The 19,275-nt window shown below is 39.6% G+C and overlaps 1 protein-coding gene across 1 annotated transcript; it reads right to left on the bottom strand.

The window, feature by feature from the left end:
* Window positions 1–1,053: 1,053 nt before the first annotated feature.
* Window positions 1,054–14,198, bottom strand: baiap2l2a (BAR/IMD domain containing adaptor protein 2 like 2a). The gene is made up of 14 exons (XM_058652613.1): window positions 13,991–14,198; window positions 13,534–13,609; window positions 12,190–12,276; window positions 11,294–11,355; window positions 11,122–11,193; window positions 10,872–10,952; window positions 10,476–10,604; window positions 9,353–9,451; window positions 8,259–8,328; window positions 7,435–7,642; window positions 5,701–5,766; window positions 4,838–5,048; window positions 2,302–2,342; window positions 1,054–1,935 (listed from the first exon to the last, which is right to left on the bottom strand). Exons 1-14 carry the CDS (start codon window positions 14,033–14,035, stop codon window positions 1,857–1,859), a joined length of 1,326 nt encoding a protein of 441 aa, XP_058508596.1. The 5' UTR covers window positions 14,036–14,198; the 3' UTR covers window positions 1,054–1,856.
* Window positions 14,199–19,275: the final 5,077 nt, after the last annotated feature.

The raw sequence follows: 19,275 nt of genomic DNA, 5'->3' as shown, positions 1-19,275 counted from the left end.
ATTGCAATTCACTGCACAGACACCATATTTGCAAACCTTTGTTTCTGTATGTGGACGCTCGGAGCTGTACGACACTTTATCTATGTCTGCAGAGAAGAAACCGTCGTCTTGTGTGGTTTCACAACACCATGCGGAGCCGATACTAGACACAACATGGCGAGTTTCACCCTGTTAACCCTCGGGAGCTCCATATGGAGCTCGTAACGCGAAAGTGTCGCTGGAAGCGGCTCTACTCCATACAGAGCTTGTTCGGGCTCCGTGTGTCGATGGTTTCTTCTCTGCAGATGTTTCCACAGAGTGCAACGATGCTTTGGTTGATGGAGAAAAGAAATGTTTGGGTTTAAAATACGGCAACTTGCGGAACAGTGCTCGCCTCAGTTGTGTCCACAAATGTACAAAATCATCCTACGACGCGATAGACGTGTGGAACGATGTGAACAAAGCATTAGGCTGCCAACATGGCAGTTAATAGGGACCGAGTCATGTGACTGTCAGAGCTCTATATGATTCTCCTTCCTTCCATCCTTCTTTCCTTCCCAAATGGAACACATCCTGACCTTCTATTCAAATTAAAATAACTTTTGTCCAAATGATTCTGCACTTTTATTTTTAAGCAGTAAATCCAAGAAACAAACTATGGCGTCACTCTTCCTGTCACCGTTTCCTTTGCAGGTGCACGCGACATCGTAAATCTAACTTCACTGAAGGAGGAAGAAGGAGGGAGGAGGTCATGTCATTCCATAATACATCACAGTCTTTATACTAAGTTTAACAGGACTACACTGTCAAGCCTTGAGCACAATTGGATTCACACAGAGGTTCAATGTGGGTTAAGTATCCCCAGCAGAGGAGCCAAACGGGCAACATGGGAATCCTGATGTTCTTTAGTGGGTCGTTTTACTGCCCGGGCAAATAAACACACCTGAAGCTTTGAGGCGATCAATTATACAGAGAGAACAGAACTGTTCACATCAGTGTGCGTCCCAACAGACTGGGAGAGCAGGTGTGAAGGATTATGGGAGGGTGGCGTCCTGATGAATATGCAACAAAGAGTGTTATAAAATGTCATTTTAATAAACATCGAATGATAGTTAGTCACGTGACACACATTTAAAGGGCTTTATTACATGTTCTCCACCAGCTGTTTATAAAGACAGTTATTAAGAAATGTTCTTTTTTGTCACAGGTGGAGCTTCAATGAAAAAAAGGTGCTGCAGCGAACTCTTTTTTTATTAAATTATTTTAAACTAACACATGAACTGATACTCGATAAATAGAGAATGAGAATTTCACGGATTATCCTTGTACAGATTACATAAAGCAATTACATGCTGCTATAAAGATGGTTTTTCATCACACCTCTGCTACTGACATATTATTTATAAGATATGACATTATCTGCCAGAGCTTTCAGTATCAATACAATTTACATTTTGCAGTCATCTTAATTTACATGTAGAAGCAATTCAATGGCAATAGAAAAAGATATAAAATATGGAAAAGATCATTAAAGCTTTTCTTTTAATACCCTGCATCACATAAAGTATCCAACCCTGAGCAATAGTACAATACAGCAATATGTCTAATGTTCTACATCATCAAGGACTTAACACTCACATCCTAATATCAGCTGTACATATCAAAATGTTTTAATCATTTATTACCAAATGGAAAATAAAATCTATTTGATGTCATCTCTTCAGCATCGTTTATTGTTGGTTTATCAAGACCTAAAGAATAAATTACTAAAATCCTCAAACAAATAAACTCCTCTGCCTTCTTTCTATTTCATGTCATCGCACTTTCACCACGTATGCTTCACAGGTCATAGGTCATGTGGGGTCGAGATCATGACGTCATCTGCGCACATGTGGCGCCGATCTGTCGTTGGTGTGAGTGGGCTTCAGTTTGACTGTCGCAAATGGGTTCGTCCCCCTTTAAAGCAAAGACAGGAAAGGAGAGAAGGAAGTTAGGAGACGAGAGAGTGGAGAGAAAAAAAACCACAATATCAGAAAACGCTTTGGCGTAAGAAGTTATGAGAGGAGAAATGAGCGCTGCATTTCAAACTGCACAAGCATCATCAGGCAAACTGTTCACCTGAAGTGGGAACGATAGCAAAGGTTCTCAGACGACCATCACCCAAATGGTTTCAGTTCTGAACTGCACTTCAAACTCTGATGGGAAGATTTCTGTTTTGTTTTTTTCCCTCTAATGCAATGGGTTCATAACGAGTGGCCTTCATTTCGACGTCTAACAGCCAGCGTGTGCTTTAAAAGCAGCGCTGCACAAACATCTTCTCACCTTGGAAAGAGCTCAGGCTGTGATCCATGTGGCTGTGATCTCTGTTGAAAGAGAAGGCAAACGTGAGTCGGAGCCAGAATGAACTGTTAGGTCGAGACACATGCACTAATGGAGACTTGGCCACCTCCAGCCCTCGACCCCTGATCTCTGCTTCACTGCTGCTTTGTTTTTTTTTCAAAACAACAGAGAAGGAAGAAAAAGATGTTCACACTTTATGAAATATTTTGTTAACCCTTAGATGCGCCTTCAAAAAAAGTGACGTTAACACACCCAGAGCACTAAAATGTGTTCATAAAAAATGAAAATCGTATAATTTTTTATTTCATTTAAATTTTTAACCCTTAAGTTGCCATGCTTTTGTCATGATGCATCAACAATAGTGATAAGAATGGGTTTCAATGAGCACAAAAATGTGTCTAGGTGTGTTTAAGTGTTAAGGCTACAACAACATTTCATTATCAATTCATACTGTGGTCGGTTGAGATATGAGAAAATAGTGACCACTAATATGACTGAAACTAGTCTTTCAATCACAACAAAAACAACAAAGAAAACCCAATTTGCTGATGTCAGAAAGTGACATGAGCACTGTTGTGTTGTTGGTCATTTGCACTTAATGCAGAGAGTGTGCAGAGTGTAGTCATGATCCATTAGTGACAAATACACACAATAAAATGATAAAAACAAAAGACAACATAGAAAGAAATATGCCCTTCTTTTCACAGGAGTTTTGCCCCCGAAAGTTATAGTGGAGATGATAAAAACCTGTGATGAAGTCATTTAAAAGCAACCAAAATGTAACTGCTCATTACCTTGAATAGAAATACAGATTCATATCGCTTTAAAAGATTGTTTTTGGCTGTTTTTCAACAAAATGGTCTCTTTTGTTTCCAAAAGAATTTGAGGAACAGTAAATCTATTGTATCAGTTACATGTTGACATATTTCAGTATTTCAAGAGCATGTGAGGACGACAATTTCTGAGATATTAATATAATCTAAGGATATGATTAAAAACAATCATTAGATTGGAAGAACAAAGGATAAGTAGGTTATTCCTCTACGTGCTACATGCTGTAAAGTATGAACCTACTCTAGTCCATTATAAAACACAGCACTCAAAAAAGAAGAGCACACACACACACACACACACAGAATGTTCTTTCCCCTACACCATCAGCAGCTTGAGCTCCCACCCTGCATCCACCAGAAAGATGGATGTGGTGACGTTGAGAACAGGACCCTGCCACACTGCCCCTGCTGGACAGATGGGCAAACACCATCACTTTTACGTCAGAGTTCTTCCCTCATTCATTCCTCAATCCTCAGCGATAAAGTCTCTAATACTCGCCAAGTGCACTTCCACAGCCGCCTTCTGAAAATGAAGTAGCACTAACATAGTGTGGGGGTGATGATTAACAACAAAACAAACATGTGGAAGCACAGTTAGTCTGTTTTTCCACAGCAGCCATTTTTATAGATCAGGCAATCACACTGCTGTTACTGATGATATTAAGTGAGAAAGCCATTAATCATTTGATCTTTTACACCTGTGCTTTTCCATAGATGTAATGTCAAAATGGCAGCTACGAAGTATTTAACTCTAATTATAACGAGTAAGTGAAGGAGCTGTATTAAGTGTGCAGTTAGTGATGAAAGAGCAGGGTACACTGGCCATATTTTGAATGCGATAACCGTTTTTTTGCCATACAGGCAGGAGATACACATATTTTTTAACATAGTTTGTTTAATTAGAGCTCATGGCTTTGCAGCAAGAAGACCCGGCTTCAGGACTCGTTTGGAACTGACTATAGGTGTGAGTGTGAGTGTGAGAGTGGGAGGTTGTTTGTCTCTGTGATGGACTGGTGATCTGTCCAGGATGTACCTCGCCTTTGGCCCTATGTCAGCTGGGATTGGCACCAGCTCCCCCCCCAGCGACCCTCATGTGGAGGATAACGCGGTCGAAGATGAGTGCGAGTGCGTTTGCGTAATTCCAATAATTTACACTACACTGTCAGATTTGGACCTGGATTAATAAACAAAATGACTCGACACCCACATCCGTTGATTTTCACCTGAAAGAAAGGTGGTTTAGGGGATTAGCTAGGATTTAAGTGGTGTCTTTCAAAAGACCTAATGAGGTAACAGTGTGACAGTGAAGACCATGTTTCACAAGATAATAGACACTGGTTTGAAGAAGTGTGTGTGTGTGTGTACAGGTATTACTAATGTTGTGGGGACCTACATCTGTTTAAACAGTCACATTATGGGGACAAAAAGCAAGTCCCCATAACGTAAATGACTACATTTTAAGGTGAAGACATGTTTAAAAGGTAAATTATGGTTATGGTCAGGGTTAGGATTAGGATTAGGCCAGTAGTAAGTCTCCAGGAAATGACTGTAAGTCAATGCAATGTCCTCTGAAGTCATGGAAACCAGTGTGTGTGTGTGTGTGTGTGTGTGTGTGTGTGTGTGTGTGTGTGTGTGTGAGAGATAGCGATGGACAGAGGTCGATGATCACACAGACTGACTGATACCTTGATTTCTGAGTGGGACTCAGCCCTTCTGTCAGGAGTGGGCGGGACTGCTTGCCTTCCAGAGTTTTCATATGAAGACAGTGATGATAATGATGGTGACGAGGATGATGATGGTGGTGGCGGAGGAGGAGGAGGCGGTGCAGCTCCGCCCATGTGGCTGCTGCTGCTGCTGCTGCTGCTGCTGCTGGCTCTGAGTGAAGGGCTACTGAAACTTATGTAAAAAGAATTGTTTGAGAGCATATATTTGGGTTTTTTTGTCAGACAGATGCTTTCTCTCTTTCCCTCTGATATGCTTTTGTTTTTTCTTATCTATATTATTATTCATTACAGCCTACAAAATGAGATTGTTGGAGCATGTTTAGCTTTGTGAAATGTATGAGGTTTCACCTCGGCAGCTGCTGCATGTGTGCATGTCGGCACAGTGAGCAAAAGTTTTAGTTGAAAAGTTGTTTTTCCTCACAGCGATGGGTCACCCAAAAACCCTAAATACTTCAATTTACTCTATTATTCCATTCTTTCTCTTCTTCTTCTTTTTTTTAACTTAATAGATATAGCCTGGAGCAGCTGCTACATAATTCCCTATCAGGTTTGATAGGAAAATACTGTGCAGTGGGTTAAGTCTCTGGTTTATGTCCTCCTTCATGCTTAACGGCTGCAAATAAAGAAGTAATAATGGATGCATTATTTATATAGTCATATGGATGGTGAGGGCCTAACGTGCATCCTAATGGGAACTTTATCTTCTGCCATGACGCCTGCTGTTGTGAGAGGTACACATGATTACTTGTATACTTAATAGAAATAAGGGCCATTCTGTGGTTAGAGTAGTAAAGTAGTAAAAGTCATTGTTATTGGATGTTTACCTGGAGCTGATTGACTTTGGAGCATCATCCACCGCTTCCACGTATGAGGCTGGGAACCATCCCTGGCTGAAAATGGTAGAGGACATGAGTGAGTTGTGTTGTGAATGTTGACGTAAAGCCCCAGTATGTAACTTCTTCTTCTGCAGAGCTGTACTGAAACAACGACCCTGTAGGTCCATATTTCAGCATTTGTCTCAGTATCTCACAGCCTCACTCGTGTGTCGCAGAGGACTGAGGTTAATTCTGTTGTCTCGTTTTACTGGCGTGGCTGTTATTAATGCTTCTGCTTCAGCCCCCCCCCCCCCCAGCAGTCGTGATGCAACAACGACATCATTCAGTGTCACCACAGACACGAAAACACCACACTGCTATACTGAAGAAACACGAAGAGAGAGAGAGAGTCATGTAAACGTAGTCAGTGTTGTGTGAACTCATTTGACAATGCTTTGAATGTTTATTATTAACATTGTTACATTATTAATATTTAAAAGGTAAACACGACAGCTTTAGCATCAACGGTTATGTGCCCACCGGTGATACTTGGTCTGAGGCTTGAAACTGCAGCGCTAATCTGCACTTTTAAAACCCACTCATAGGGGGGCGGGACCTAATTCCCAGAATGTAAACAGTGTCCGTCGTCTTTGCTAACAGCTACGCTAACAGGCAAGAATGAAGATATTTCTCAACTCAGGGGAAACTGAGGTTGGGAAGCACAATTTTTCAAAAATACTACCCCTGTTCTAGCAATACAAAGCTAAATGCAAGTCGGTGAAGTATTCCTTTAATTATACTGTTTAATATACTGAAATGTAGGTTTCAGTCCCAATAGCAATGTGGCTTTGAAAAAAGCAATGTCAGGTGATACTTATTTATTTAGATTTATTTTATTATTATTTATCCAGTAAGGTCTCATTGAGATACAAGATCTAGTACAAATAGCTACAGAAACGAGACAATTTCAGATATAAATCTCACAACAGAATATAAACGTCAAAAGGAAGCAGTTGAAGGATAGTAATAAAAGTAAAGTGCAGAAGTATGTAGTGAAAGTATGTTTTGCAGCTCATTCCATGTCCATGGTGCACAGACGGAGAAAGCAATTTTACCAAATTCTGACTTCATTCTAGGAACATTTAGGAAAAGTCGGGTGTTAGACCTGCAGCTGTAGTTGCTGATGTGTTATGATAAGAGGCTACAAATATACAAGGCCATGATAGAAAAAAGCAGCGCATGCATTTTTCCTCCTCTGGTTCAAAGACAAGCAGCCTACAGATTCATACAAAATACGATGGTGAGTGCGTGAACCACCAAGCATTTGTTATGAAGCGCATTTTCATCAGTTCTTCAGTGGAAAATGTTTGGATCTTGATTAAAAACACTGAAATATTTGTGTTTTTACAGCTTTGGTGCAGATTATCAGACTCTTTCCTTTTTCTTTTGATGTTTCCACTGTAAGAGAGAGATTGTTTGGTCTTGGCAAAGTGATGCACTCCACTCAGGATCAATCTAATCTACTGCCTTCTGTATATTTATTTTTTATTTTCTGTTTATCTTTGAACAGAGCTCCATGCAAATATAGTAAGACTGCAGCAGAGGCGGAGAGGAACATGCAGGACTGCAGCCTATTTGTTGTTAGTCAAAAACCTCACATAGTGTATTTACAGAGCGGGCATATAGCGTGCAAAATCAAGACCCACACACACACACACACACTGTAAGGGGAACATCTCTGACCGTGAGCTCCTCTCAGCACGTCCAAACATCCAGCCATTCCTGGCCTGTTGCACCAGCAGAGTGATCATCTCTCCCTTGGAGAAGGGCAGTAAGGTGGGGTTGGAGGCAGCAGGCTGATGGGCAACCAGGGCCCTGGTGGATTGTCCTCCAGCACCGCCTCCCATTGACTCTCCTTTAGCGTGAGAAATGCTTCCCTGGGGAGACGGAGCTGCGGAGAGGAAACATGAAATACAGTACAGTAGCTACAGAGACGTAAGAGTCAACTGAAGAAAAAAGATCTCAGTTAAAACTCAAGAATTCAAACGTCAGATTACTAAATGTCTTAGAACATGCATAAGTGTATTTTTGCAGGTCATTGAATCACATCTAAGAAGTTTGAATGTAGAAATATGAGGGAGCACTACTGAAGCTTATATTCTAGATAGATGATCACTGTCTCTGGTAAAGCCAGCTTAATAATCCGAAAAGAGGAGGCATGAAAGTGCATAAAGCAAAAATAATATGATGAAGGAGAGAAGGACAGACGAGATGAGAGAGCCAGAGAGAGAGAGAGAGAGAGTCAGACAGATAAAAGGCTCAGAAAGCGATAAAACAGCTGCAAGAGTGAAAGCAATGTTCAGACAGAGGCAGTGTGGGCTGCCAATGATTTACACGCCAAAATGAAGATAACAGAGAAAACTTTCAGACTGAAATGAAAACAAGTGTGGAGAAAGAAAGTCAAAAACAAACCAAAGACTTTCTTTATTTTGGTTCCTTCCGTTGCTGTTGCGGCGTTTGAGCTTAAAGACGAACATTATCTGAGTACATTTAAATCAACCACTCACCCCTTGATGGTATTTTACCAAGTGGCAGCTCCTCTCTGATCTGTCTGACGTCCTCGCTCCTCATCGCAAACTGTAATAACCGACAATGCACAACACATCATATGCACACAGCCAGACGGCTGTAATGTTAACGGTCATGCATGAAATACTACAGTCATCACACAACACAAACACAAGCTGGGATATTTAAGGACACTAATGGTTATAGTCTTATTTTCATGCCAGAAACTGGATAAAGAGATCGGTCTCAATCACACGGCTGTGTTGTGCTAAAACATAAGAGATAATCTCACCTGCAGTCTTTTCTTCTATTATTGGCTACTTTTAAATAACATCATCGCAATTCCATTTGTATTTTTACATTTGTGTTCCTTTTCTGACTTCAGATTCATTTGGATTCTTGATTTTATCATCATCAGTTGTGTCAATACTGTGTTCTTTAACTCGAGTTTTGAAAGAAATGGAGGCATTGTAACACGTAAGATTTAAAGAATTAAGCAAAAACAAAAATGAGAGTGAACGTAACAGTGCGACGACACAAACGTCTTCTAGAAGTGACTCACTGACCCCCCTCTGTGACAGACGAGGATAAACAAACACAGAATCCATGTTAATCCGCTGACTGTCATGGATGTGTGGGGTTCATCGTGGTGCAGTGAGGAACACAGGAGCCTGACAGGCTTTATCTGCCTGTGTTTACTTGAATAGTCATTTCAGCCCTAATATCCTTGATGTTAATCCCATAGTACTGTGATTTTCACAATTCATACATGTGTCATGGCGCAGACTGTTCCACCAGAGGGCGCCCTAGTCACAGCTACTCAATGGCTCCAAACTCACACTGTGTGTTCGAATGGGATTTGAAAAAAGCTGCTGCAGATAACATTCAGTCCCATTAGCAAAGCGATTTCTTATCTAAAATGTAGTTTATATATATGTATATTCACACAGTTTAAAATACATAAGGAAGGAAAAGTTAAATCTGGCTGAAATTCAGTTTTCAATTCCACACATTATAAAAGATTCAGATACAATCTGTCTCCGGCAGCATTTTATTTTATTTTTTTTGAATGATTCACTAATAAAGAACTCACAGTGTTGTCCACAGTAGACGGACGTCTGTCTTCCAGTTGTCTGGTGGCGCCCACCTCCTCAGCCCAATCATCAGTTTTCTGCTGGAGGGATACACCCAGCTGCCACCACACACACACACACACACACACACACACACACACACATTAACACAAATAAACATCACACTTAGTAAGTGGTAACTGACACTTGTATTCATTTAGGCAAAATGTTGTGTAGCAGTTATTCACATAATATGACACACAATCACCCTTTTTCTTTTCTTAGTTAAATCAAAGTACGGTTGTTGTGCTCATCTGCAGCATGTTTTCTTTAAAAAATAACACCATTTTTACGAGATACAAGTTTTTTCATTGGTGATAAAATCTCCAGAGATTTACGACATGGACGCATGTTAGAGACAAGTTTGAGGGGAAAATATCAGATCGGAAACTCACAAATAAAATGCGTACCTCAATGACTTTTTTATTGTATTTGTTCTACTTAAATGTCACAATATTTTATATTAATGTTTCTTCCGTTTTCTTCTTTTGTGTATTATTTGGAACAAGTGTATATCAGACTTCATTACTGCATAATTTGCTCTTCAAGCTCATTTTTATGAGGTTTCATGACAGCCTTGTAAATGAAAACTATAACAAGGCTTCCCCCAGAAAGCCTGGATGAGTGGAGCTGAAAGTCGGATACAGATACATTTCTCGGTCTCAGTTAAGTGTTTGCACGTCGTCAGGAGAGCGTCCAGTGAGTTGAAACACACGGAGGCCCGAGGTCATACATAAATGCAATACTGGCACCTATGGATCACTTGGGACCACACTGCAGAGGTGGTGTGAGGAGGAGCGAGGAGTAAAACTGATGTAGGAGTGTCTGTGGTGGTAGCACCTCCTCCAATGACAGTACTGGATGCAGGTCAGCATCCCTCAGTCTGTGCCACTGCTCTGTGCTTAACCCTCACTATATGGGAAGACATTTCCCTACAGACACTGATGCATCCTCACGTCTGTGTGAATTGTTTTGTGACAAACCTGACCTGTTTATTCAATAAGCCAGTACAAACTGTATAATCCTGGATTCATATATATAATATATAATATATATATATATTAAAAAAAAAAAGTTGTCTACCTTATTCATAAGGTCAGCGAGGGACTGAATCAGTCCACAGTGTTTCTCGGCCAGGAAGCGGTATCTTCTCTCCTCCTCTGTCAGAGCTGCTGCATGGCTCTCCCTGAGGAACTGCACATACTCACTGTCCTGAGGACACACACACACATGCACACTCTGTACAGGAATGCATACAAACATACAATGACCTACCGAGGCGTCCCTGTCTGTCTTCATCTTCTGTCCTATAGCTCTCACCTTACCCTCTGCACTTGGATCCACTTCTGCACTCTCACCCTGTGCCAGTCCACTGTTTTTGTCTAGTGGATTTCTTTCCAAGACTGTCGCCTATTCCTCTTTTGTAAGTCGCTTTGGATAAAAGTGTCTGCTAAATGACATGTAATGTAATGTACAGACCTGGTTGCCTCCTCTCCTTGGATATCTCCCCAGACCTGCAGTCTGATTGTGGACTTCCATCTCATACTGATCTCTGCTGTCCTGTGTGAAAGACAATCTATTTCACAATCCACAATAGTGCTATATTATTTAATAGAATAACCCGTGGCCCCAGGACATATTCATATTCCATGATTACACCCATGATACCCTGTGATATCCCGCATTATAATCACAAGATAACTGCTTATCACTCGGTGACATCACTCACTGATATGTAATCTCTGTCCAGACGTGTGTTGTTTTCCAGCTTCTGCAGAACCTCTCCACTGAACCAGCGGAACTGGAACGAGAGACATACAATTATGGTTTTCACAAAACCCGTGAGAAAAAAATGGCCCAGGAGAAAATGGAGAGTGGGTGATGGTGAAGGTGACGCTTACTAATCCATCCAGCTCCGCGGTGAGTCTTTTTTGGTTCGCAGAGATCTGGATCAGGACACCTCCTGAAGGACGAGGGCAACAAGTGTATTACATAACCACCTATTATGTAATATCATATCATTTATAAACTCATTAACCCGAGATGTCTCTATCTTTCAAACATTCAGGCCAATGCAGAGCAGAGTGTTAGTGATTTCAGTAATAATCATTAACGTTTGAATTATCACGCCATTATTATTGTGCATTGGAAGAGAGTAGATGACCGTCGAGGAAGACACATTGATTTCCTTTTTATTCTTACTAAGAGTAAGAACCAGACCATATTGAATCACATACATGAAATCGCATAAACAGTTGACCTTCAATCACAATGAAAATATTACATATACACACATGGGTTGTAGTTGTAGAGACCCAGAACCACATTCTGAGGAGACACATCACAGCAGCGTCTACACTGACTGTGGACTAATGACCCAGGTTGGATCAACATCCTCAGCTCCGCCCGCTAAACCTGACAGGGCGTCAGTTTCAAGTGGCTGAGTTAAGTGAGCAGAGCACAACCCGCTGCCTGTTATCCTCTATTATTCATGTTCCCTGCTGGCATCTGATACCCACTCTGGCCACAACTCACACAACAAACCCCCAGTTTGATACAAATATAGATATACTGTGAAACAGCCGCACACTTAACGTAATAAACGGACACGTTTGTTAATCGCACACAGTTACAGTGACAGGAAAGGTCATTTAGTGCCGTCTGAAGTAAACTTTGCTCCTCTGATACAAAAGAACATTGTTCGATTAGTTAATAAATGACAACAAAATAAAACATCAAAGACAAAATACTTGCAATGATTTTATTGTGTGTTTCTTGTTCGAGCGTGTGCACAAACCTAGGGAGCGCGATGATTCGGTGTGCAAAGCCTTCTCTCCAATCTTTAAAAGAGCATTGAAGTAGGCCTCACTCCTTACAGCGAGAGCTGAAACAAACAAATACAGGCTTTTTTTTTTGGCACAAATCATTTGTAAATATGGCAGCAGGTTTACAGTCCAACGACAAAGAAGCATTTACAACTCAAATTCAACATTCAAACAATCAAATAATCTCTCTCTCACGTTATTTGACAATATTTGTTACTTTAAAAACAGCAGCAAACACAACACAGAGGGGTCAAGTAAAACTATGGCAGAGGATTAGGGCCAAATGTAAAAATTATTGTGGAAAACAGAAACAGACTTCTGAGATTAAAGCCAGATTTTTTTCAATTCTGACTTTTTTATCTCTTAGATTAATCTCTCAGAATTCTTAGATTAAATTAGGATTCTAACTTTTTTCACAGCAGTTAGGGTGTTTTCCAAATTTTGTTTACGTTTAGCCCAAATTAAAGTCAGAAATCTGGCTTTTTTTCTCTCAGAATTCTTAGATTAAATTCGAATTCTGACTTTTTTTCTCTCAGAATTCTTAGATTAAATTCGAATTCTGACTTTTTTCTCAGATTAAGGTCAGAATTCTAAATTTTTCTCCTACAATTCTTAGATTAAAGTCAGAATTCTGACTTTTATCACAGAAGTTAGGGTGTTTCCATATTTTGTTTACATTTGATTCTAATTAAAGTCAGAACTCTTAAAAACACATGTGGCCCTAACCCTCTTCCGTATATATAACTGCCTTGTGTTAACACTGCTTAATGTCTGCTCCTCAGAGCCAAACGACGAGTTTAAAATAAATCAAAATTTAGTTTGCAAAATAAATGTTGACATCTGTTTTAATCTAAAATGTGAAAGCTGTTCATTGTGTGTAACTGCAGCACACACACACACACACACACACACAATGTTGTGGTCGTGTTGGAACATAAACATGTTCTGGTTCCATAAGTACGTCTGCAGTTGTGCGATGTATCTGCTGCTGATTCAGCATTACTTGTATTTCTCAGTATCTAATATTGTCAATCATTGTTGTGCTGGGTTGTTTTTCTGTTGACAAATTAGTGGCAACAACCTCTTCAGGCCTTGGTTACAGGCTCATAACCAGAGCTATAACAGTGCCAGGATATTCCCAGAGCATATGGACTTTGGAACGAGTTGTAATGAAATAGACGCCTGACAGCTTCCTTATTCTGTGTCCTGCTATTACTGTTGGTTTAGTTTATTACACTGATAAGCTCTATGACTTTCACATACAAAAAAGCAGGTGTTCTTTCTTTCTTTCTTTCTTTCGTTCTGTCTTTCTTTACCCTTGAAAGCGTGGACATAGCCGTCTCCCAGAGAAACCAGTTTCTGTATGCTCGGGTTGAAATCATCCGTCAGGTTCTATTTGGGACACACACACACACACATACACAAACAAACATAACATTTTGACAGTTAGAGAAACATTAAGACCCGTCTTAAAATCAATAACATTCATCTTTTATTCATTCTGTACTCACAAACTCCACCTCACACACACACACACACACACGTGTGTTACCAAGTGAGTGAACTACTCTTGAATTTGAAAACTGAGTTTATAAATTCACATCATGTTTTCTTGGCAGAAATTAGTTACACTTCTAGTTTCCTGAAATAAATCTCCATATTATACACAAAGCACTTGCAGGTAAGGATAAGTTTGTTTGTCTACTTTCAGCCACAGGGACACAATCACACACACACACACACACACACACACACACAGTTTCTGCTACTCACCGAGTAAATGCCCAAAGTGGAGCGGTGGAGCTGATCACCATTCATTGTTGGGGATGTTTCTATCCAGAATAGTGCACTGAAGACTGTCAGTCAGTAAGAAGCTCTTTCGCTCTTTATATCATCCAACAAATGCACCACAGCCTCAAAAAAAACACACACAAGAGAGTCAATCGTAGATGGAGGCAGCCCAGTGTGGCGGTAATCGACACCGCCGTGGTATGAGAAAGACTGGGGTAAATAATTAAACGTGGCTCAACCATAAAACACACTGACATGTGCCGTAAACCCTGGTGTCTGGGCATGTGGGTGTGGTTCTGACAGTGTATTTTTCTTATTCAGGGATGTATGTTTAATTTTTAACACTGAAATATAGCGTGAATATGTATATACATAGACAGTATATAGGGAGTGTAATATACGATGCAACTAAAAAAAAAAAAAAAAAATTGTAAGTACCGAAACAGGAAACTGGCATCTCCTTGTGAAAAGCAAGACTCTCAGCAGATGCTGCACTGACTTTGGACGCCATGAACCAACAGCAGCAGATAACATAGATAACATGACAACCCAAATCATCACATCATCTGTGCTGATGTTACACTGACCTTATGTAAAATCTCCACTTTTTCTCCGGACTGTGAAACCTTGATTTTTTCAATTGAAACACAAATGTCCTTTCATTTTAAAAGAAGACATTGGACCACGGGGTAATGGTTCACTTCTATTTCCTCCGCGCATATAAACTTGGGTGTCTCAAACTCAAATGACCTGCGGGCCACTGAGCATCAAATCTGGTCTAATTTTCGAAATAGAAGTGTTTTTATGTAAAAGTGTTTGATATGAAGTGCACTTCACACACACACAAGAATTAATTAAATACCTTTACCTTTAATTAATTAAATATCATAAACAGACATTTAAACTTGATATTTAGTGGTAGTTTGAGACCCCTGACTTACAAAGTTGCACGTATTTTAAGAGGTGTAGCTTTTACACATTTATGTATATTTTTATTCTTCGTTTTTACATTAGTTAACTACCATTTTACTGCTGACCCAGTCTGAACAATGTCCTTTCAGCATGGAGTTTGCATGTTCTCCCCTGTGTTTGTGTGTTTATGTTCAATTCAATTCCATTTTATTTGTATAGCGCCAAATCACAACAAGGCACTGTACATAGACCCAGTGTTTCCCAACCCTGGTCCTCAGGGAACACTGCCCTGCATGTTTTAGAAGTTGCAGTGTTTCCTGAGGACCAGGGTTGGGAAACACTTCACTAGGCAACAGTGGAGAGAATAAACTCCCTGACAGAACCAGACTATAATGTGTGGGTGTTCTTCAGGTTCTCCAGTTTCCTCCCACACTCCAAAAACATGCACGGGTTAAATGAACACTCTAAATTAGAGCTGAAACGATTAATCGATTATTAATCGATTACTAAATGAATCGGCAACTATTTCGATAATCGATTAATTCTTTTGAAGCTTTTTTGTATGATTAAAACAATATTTCTGATTGTTTAAGCTTCTTAAATTTGATATTTTCTTAATTCCTTTGCTCTGGATAACAAAGAAATCATTAAAAGTTAATCATTTTGGTTTGTGGACAAAACAAGACATTTGAGAACATCATCATTTCCAGGTTTGATGAACACCAATCAACATTTGTTAAGGTTTTCTGATATTTTATGGACCAATCGATTAATCAAAAAAATAATCGACAGATTAATCGATTAATAATCGTTAGTTGCAGCTCTACTCTAAATTGTCCATAGGTGTGAATGAAAAAAATTAAAACCCTTGAATCGGTGAACACTTCTCTGGTTCAGCAGTGAATTATGCAACATGTAAACATCTTGAATAGTAATTTACTTAAACTCGAAATAATTAAATCATTAAAAAAAATGCTTGAAAAAAGTTTTCTTTTAATTAATTAATCATTCATTTATTATTTCTAAATATAGTTATGTGTACAGTATAATATAATACTAATATATTCAAATGTAAAATTTCATGTTTTTTAGTAGATTTTCTCAGGTGCACGTGCAGCCCACACCTGCGGCCTATTAATGGGTGATTAACACACGGAGTCACATGACACGGTTCTCGTCTTGAATCAGGAAGTGATCGCAGAGAGAGCAGCACGCCTTGTTGCGCTAAACTCTCTCCCTCTCTCATAAAGGTATGTCCGTACAGTCGCGAACTAAACGGGATTTTATTCTGTGGTGATAGAAAACCGTCACCTCCGTGTTTCAAGGTCCAAATACAACAGAACCCGTGCGCTGTAGAATAACTGGTGACGCGTGTTCGCAGGTAACTTTAAGACGAGTTGCTCTGTGTTTGCATGTGTGTGTTATCAACGTGAGATAACAACTGTGGTTCAAAAACTATCTGACGTCCAAATTACAAAGGTTTTTACCGGATGACTCAGGCTGGTTTGTAAGGACATAAACATCCGGTTTTCAAAATAAAACACAGAGCACAGTGTCATATATGTCCTGGCCATTCTTCTCTACAACTTATGGAACTTTTAGCGTTTTTATTACATCTCAAAGTTGATCCTTTTCCAATTAAAAAAAAATGCAAATATGGGGCTTTCATATCAATGTCTTTAAAACTGTACAGTAAAAATATCTCATATCCATTAAGCTAGTAGATATCAATGTGCTGAACACAACTTTTTTTATTGGATTCAGAACTTTTAGAGAACTCTCTCAAAAGTCCAGTTATGAGGTCTCTGAAACATAGGGGAAAGAATATTAATTATTTTCAAACGTGCAGTCAGACGCGGTGCTCTCTGTGTTTTATCTTGAAAATGTTGATGTCCTTGCAGACCAGCCTGAGATACTGGATCACAAGCTTTTTCCCGTAAAAGCCTTTGGAAGGAGGGTGTGTAACATTCAGCGTAAGTTAGTTTGACTGCAGTAGATAACATTTGTAATATTGTTTTGTTTTGTCGGTTGACCATAAACATGATAGTCGTATAAAATAAGCTTCATTTTGCTGCATCCATTCAATGAACCAGGTCCTTCCTGTCAGCCGTTTGAGCCTTTACCTGCAATATTGGCATTTTGATGTTTATTCATAGGTGTCATTGTTTTCAATGTCTTCTTTCTATTAATCATACGTTCTGTTTTCCTTTCAACCTCTACAGCTTCTGACTGTGTACACACTTGGGTCAGTTTTGTGTTTATGGATCTCTTACTTTCCAAGGAGGGACTGCACAGGATGACACTCAGTACTGGTGTGTATTTGACACTGCACTCACTGTATTTAGTCATGTATTCCACAGATATTGTGTATAGTGCCAGATACGTTGAGGGCCTGTTCTTCTCCTGTCTTCCACAGACACCAGTGCACAGTGTGCCCTACTCTCTTAATTGAAATGTGTTTTCCAGCCTCTCAATCAGATTATTTACCTGCTAATATTCACCATGCCTCTGGTCTTTTAACTACAGGATTTTATGGTCTCATAATATTTGACTTATTGCTGGATAATCTATGCTTCCTGTTAAATGTTCCTGCTTCAGGGAGTCACAGCAGTGCGGCTCATGTAGCACAGTACTGATGAGGTTTTCAGGAGGATGTCAGGCCTGTGATGGTCATGCAACTTGTGCATCCAACATTTTAATCACTGGTTTTAATCAAGGTGGTGGCGGTGGGGGGTACTGTGCCTCTTAATATATTCTGAGGAGCATATTCTCATTTATTCATTACTCTTACCACTGTGGAGGTTATGATTTCAGTGCCGTATGCGTATGAAACTATTGAACCGTTTTCTATTAATTTGAGCGCAGGATTGTGGCGAGACCCTAACAAGAACTCATTAAAGTGGTTGAATATGGTATATATTTTTTTTTTTTCTTTTCTCTTTTTTTGCAAAATAGAATGCTGACAGAAGTATGTGCTCCTACTCTCTAGGTTTAAAACATTTTTGGAAATGCAGGTCTATTATATAGAGGATATATGCATGTAAGATATGTATAAACTGTACCGTCTACTCCAGCCTCAACATAAACAGTGTGTTGCTTGTTCCTAATCTCTTAAAATGACCAGTTGGAGCAGACTACAGGCTTCAGACTACTGACTGGACTGGCCGTTGTCATGGTAACACTTATAAACTTGGAGATAAACACGGCCAATTCCCAAAACAAGAGAAAAGAGAACCTCTGCATCTGTTACTCAGAAAATCAGGTGGGAAAGTTACTATACTATATTTGATAAAAACCTCAGACCAGTGGATGCATTCATTCAGCGCTAAGCCAATGCAGTTTTCCTCCTGCCTGGCTTACACAGACACACACACACACACACAGCTGTGCACTGCACTGTATCACAGCTCTGATTGATTTATTTATTATCAGACTGGACTTTTTTTCTGTTCCTCTGATACTTTCATAATGATGCACTGCAGGCAGCGAGCTGCAGCTGCTGTGAGAATACTGATGTGTTCCTTTTTGTTAATGCAGGATGGCCAATGTTTGGCCAAAGTCACATGACTGTATTTCATATGATGGATGCTGAGACACGAGCAGGGATGAATGAATGGATGGATGATGGACGGTTGGGGTGAGTCATGTACACTAGATGGCACCATTGTGACATGACTACAATTGTAAATGGCTTCCTGACATTTTTCTCTGGCTTATTCCTTCTACCGACTCTCTAACTACGATATTAACCTTAAATCACTATTTAAGGGGTTGGCACAAACAACCACTTTCTTTAATAAGATGTATTCAGATCATTTAGTCATGTAAAAAAGTAAGAATTCAATAAAAAATATATATATATATTTCAGTTTAAATTTAGCATTAAAAAGTGTGTCATTGAAAAATCATTACTGCCATGTTACCATATATGTTTTTAAAAACAATTAGTTGGTAGTTTTTAACAAAACTTGACCATGTTTTGTATGCAAACTGTGTTGTACCAGATCCTGTATCACACTGCCCCCTAGTGCTGAAAAAGGACTCAATACTTTATGTGTATTGTAGTGGAATACAACATCACATTTTCAAGTGCACATTATGTTAAAAGGTACTCCAGTTAAAATGTTTTCTTCTTTTTGAACCGTTTTGAATTATAGACGATCATTCAGCGCTGATCAGTAAAACATAATCATGTTCTTGAATCCTTGGTGTTTACACTTTCAACATCATGAAATAGTGCAGTAAAATCACACACAGCATCAGTGATGATCACGAGAGAAAAATGACTGGAATAAGAAGTGCTGCCTGTATTGACAGGCAAAACGCCACAAAGCAGCATTTGGTGTGAAAGCGTA

Source organism: Solea solea, chromosome 16 (assembly GCF_958295425.1).
Source record: "Solea solea chromosome 16, fSolSol10.1, whole genome shotgun sequence".
NCBI classification, from domain to species: Eukaryota; Metazoa; Chordata; class Actinopteri; order Pleuronectiformes; family Soleidae; genus Solea; species Solea solea.
The sequence above is the reverse complement of the archived record's forward strand: the minus strand, read 5'-3'. Positions and strand labels throughout refer to the sequence as shown.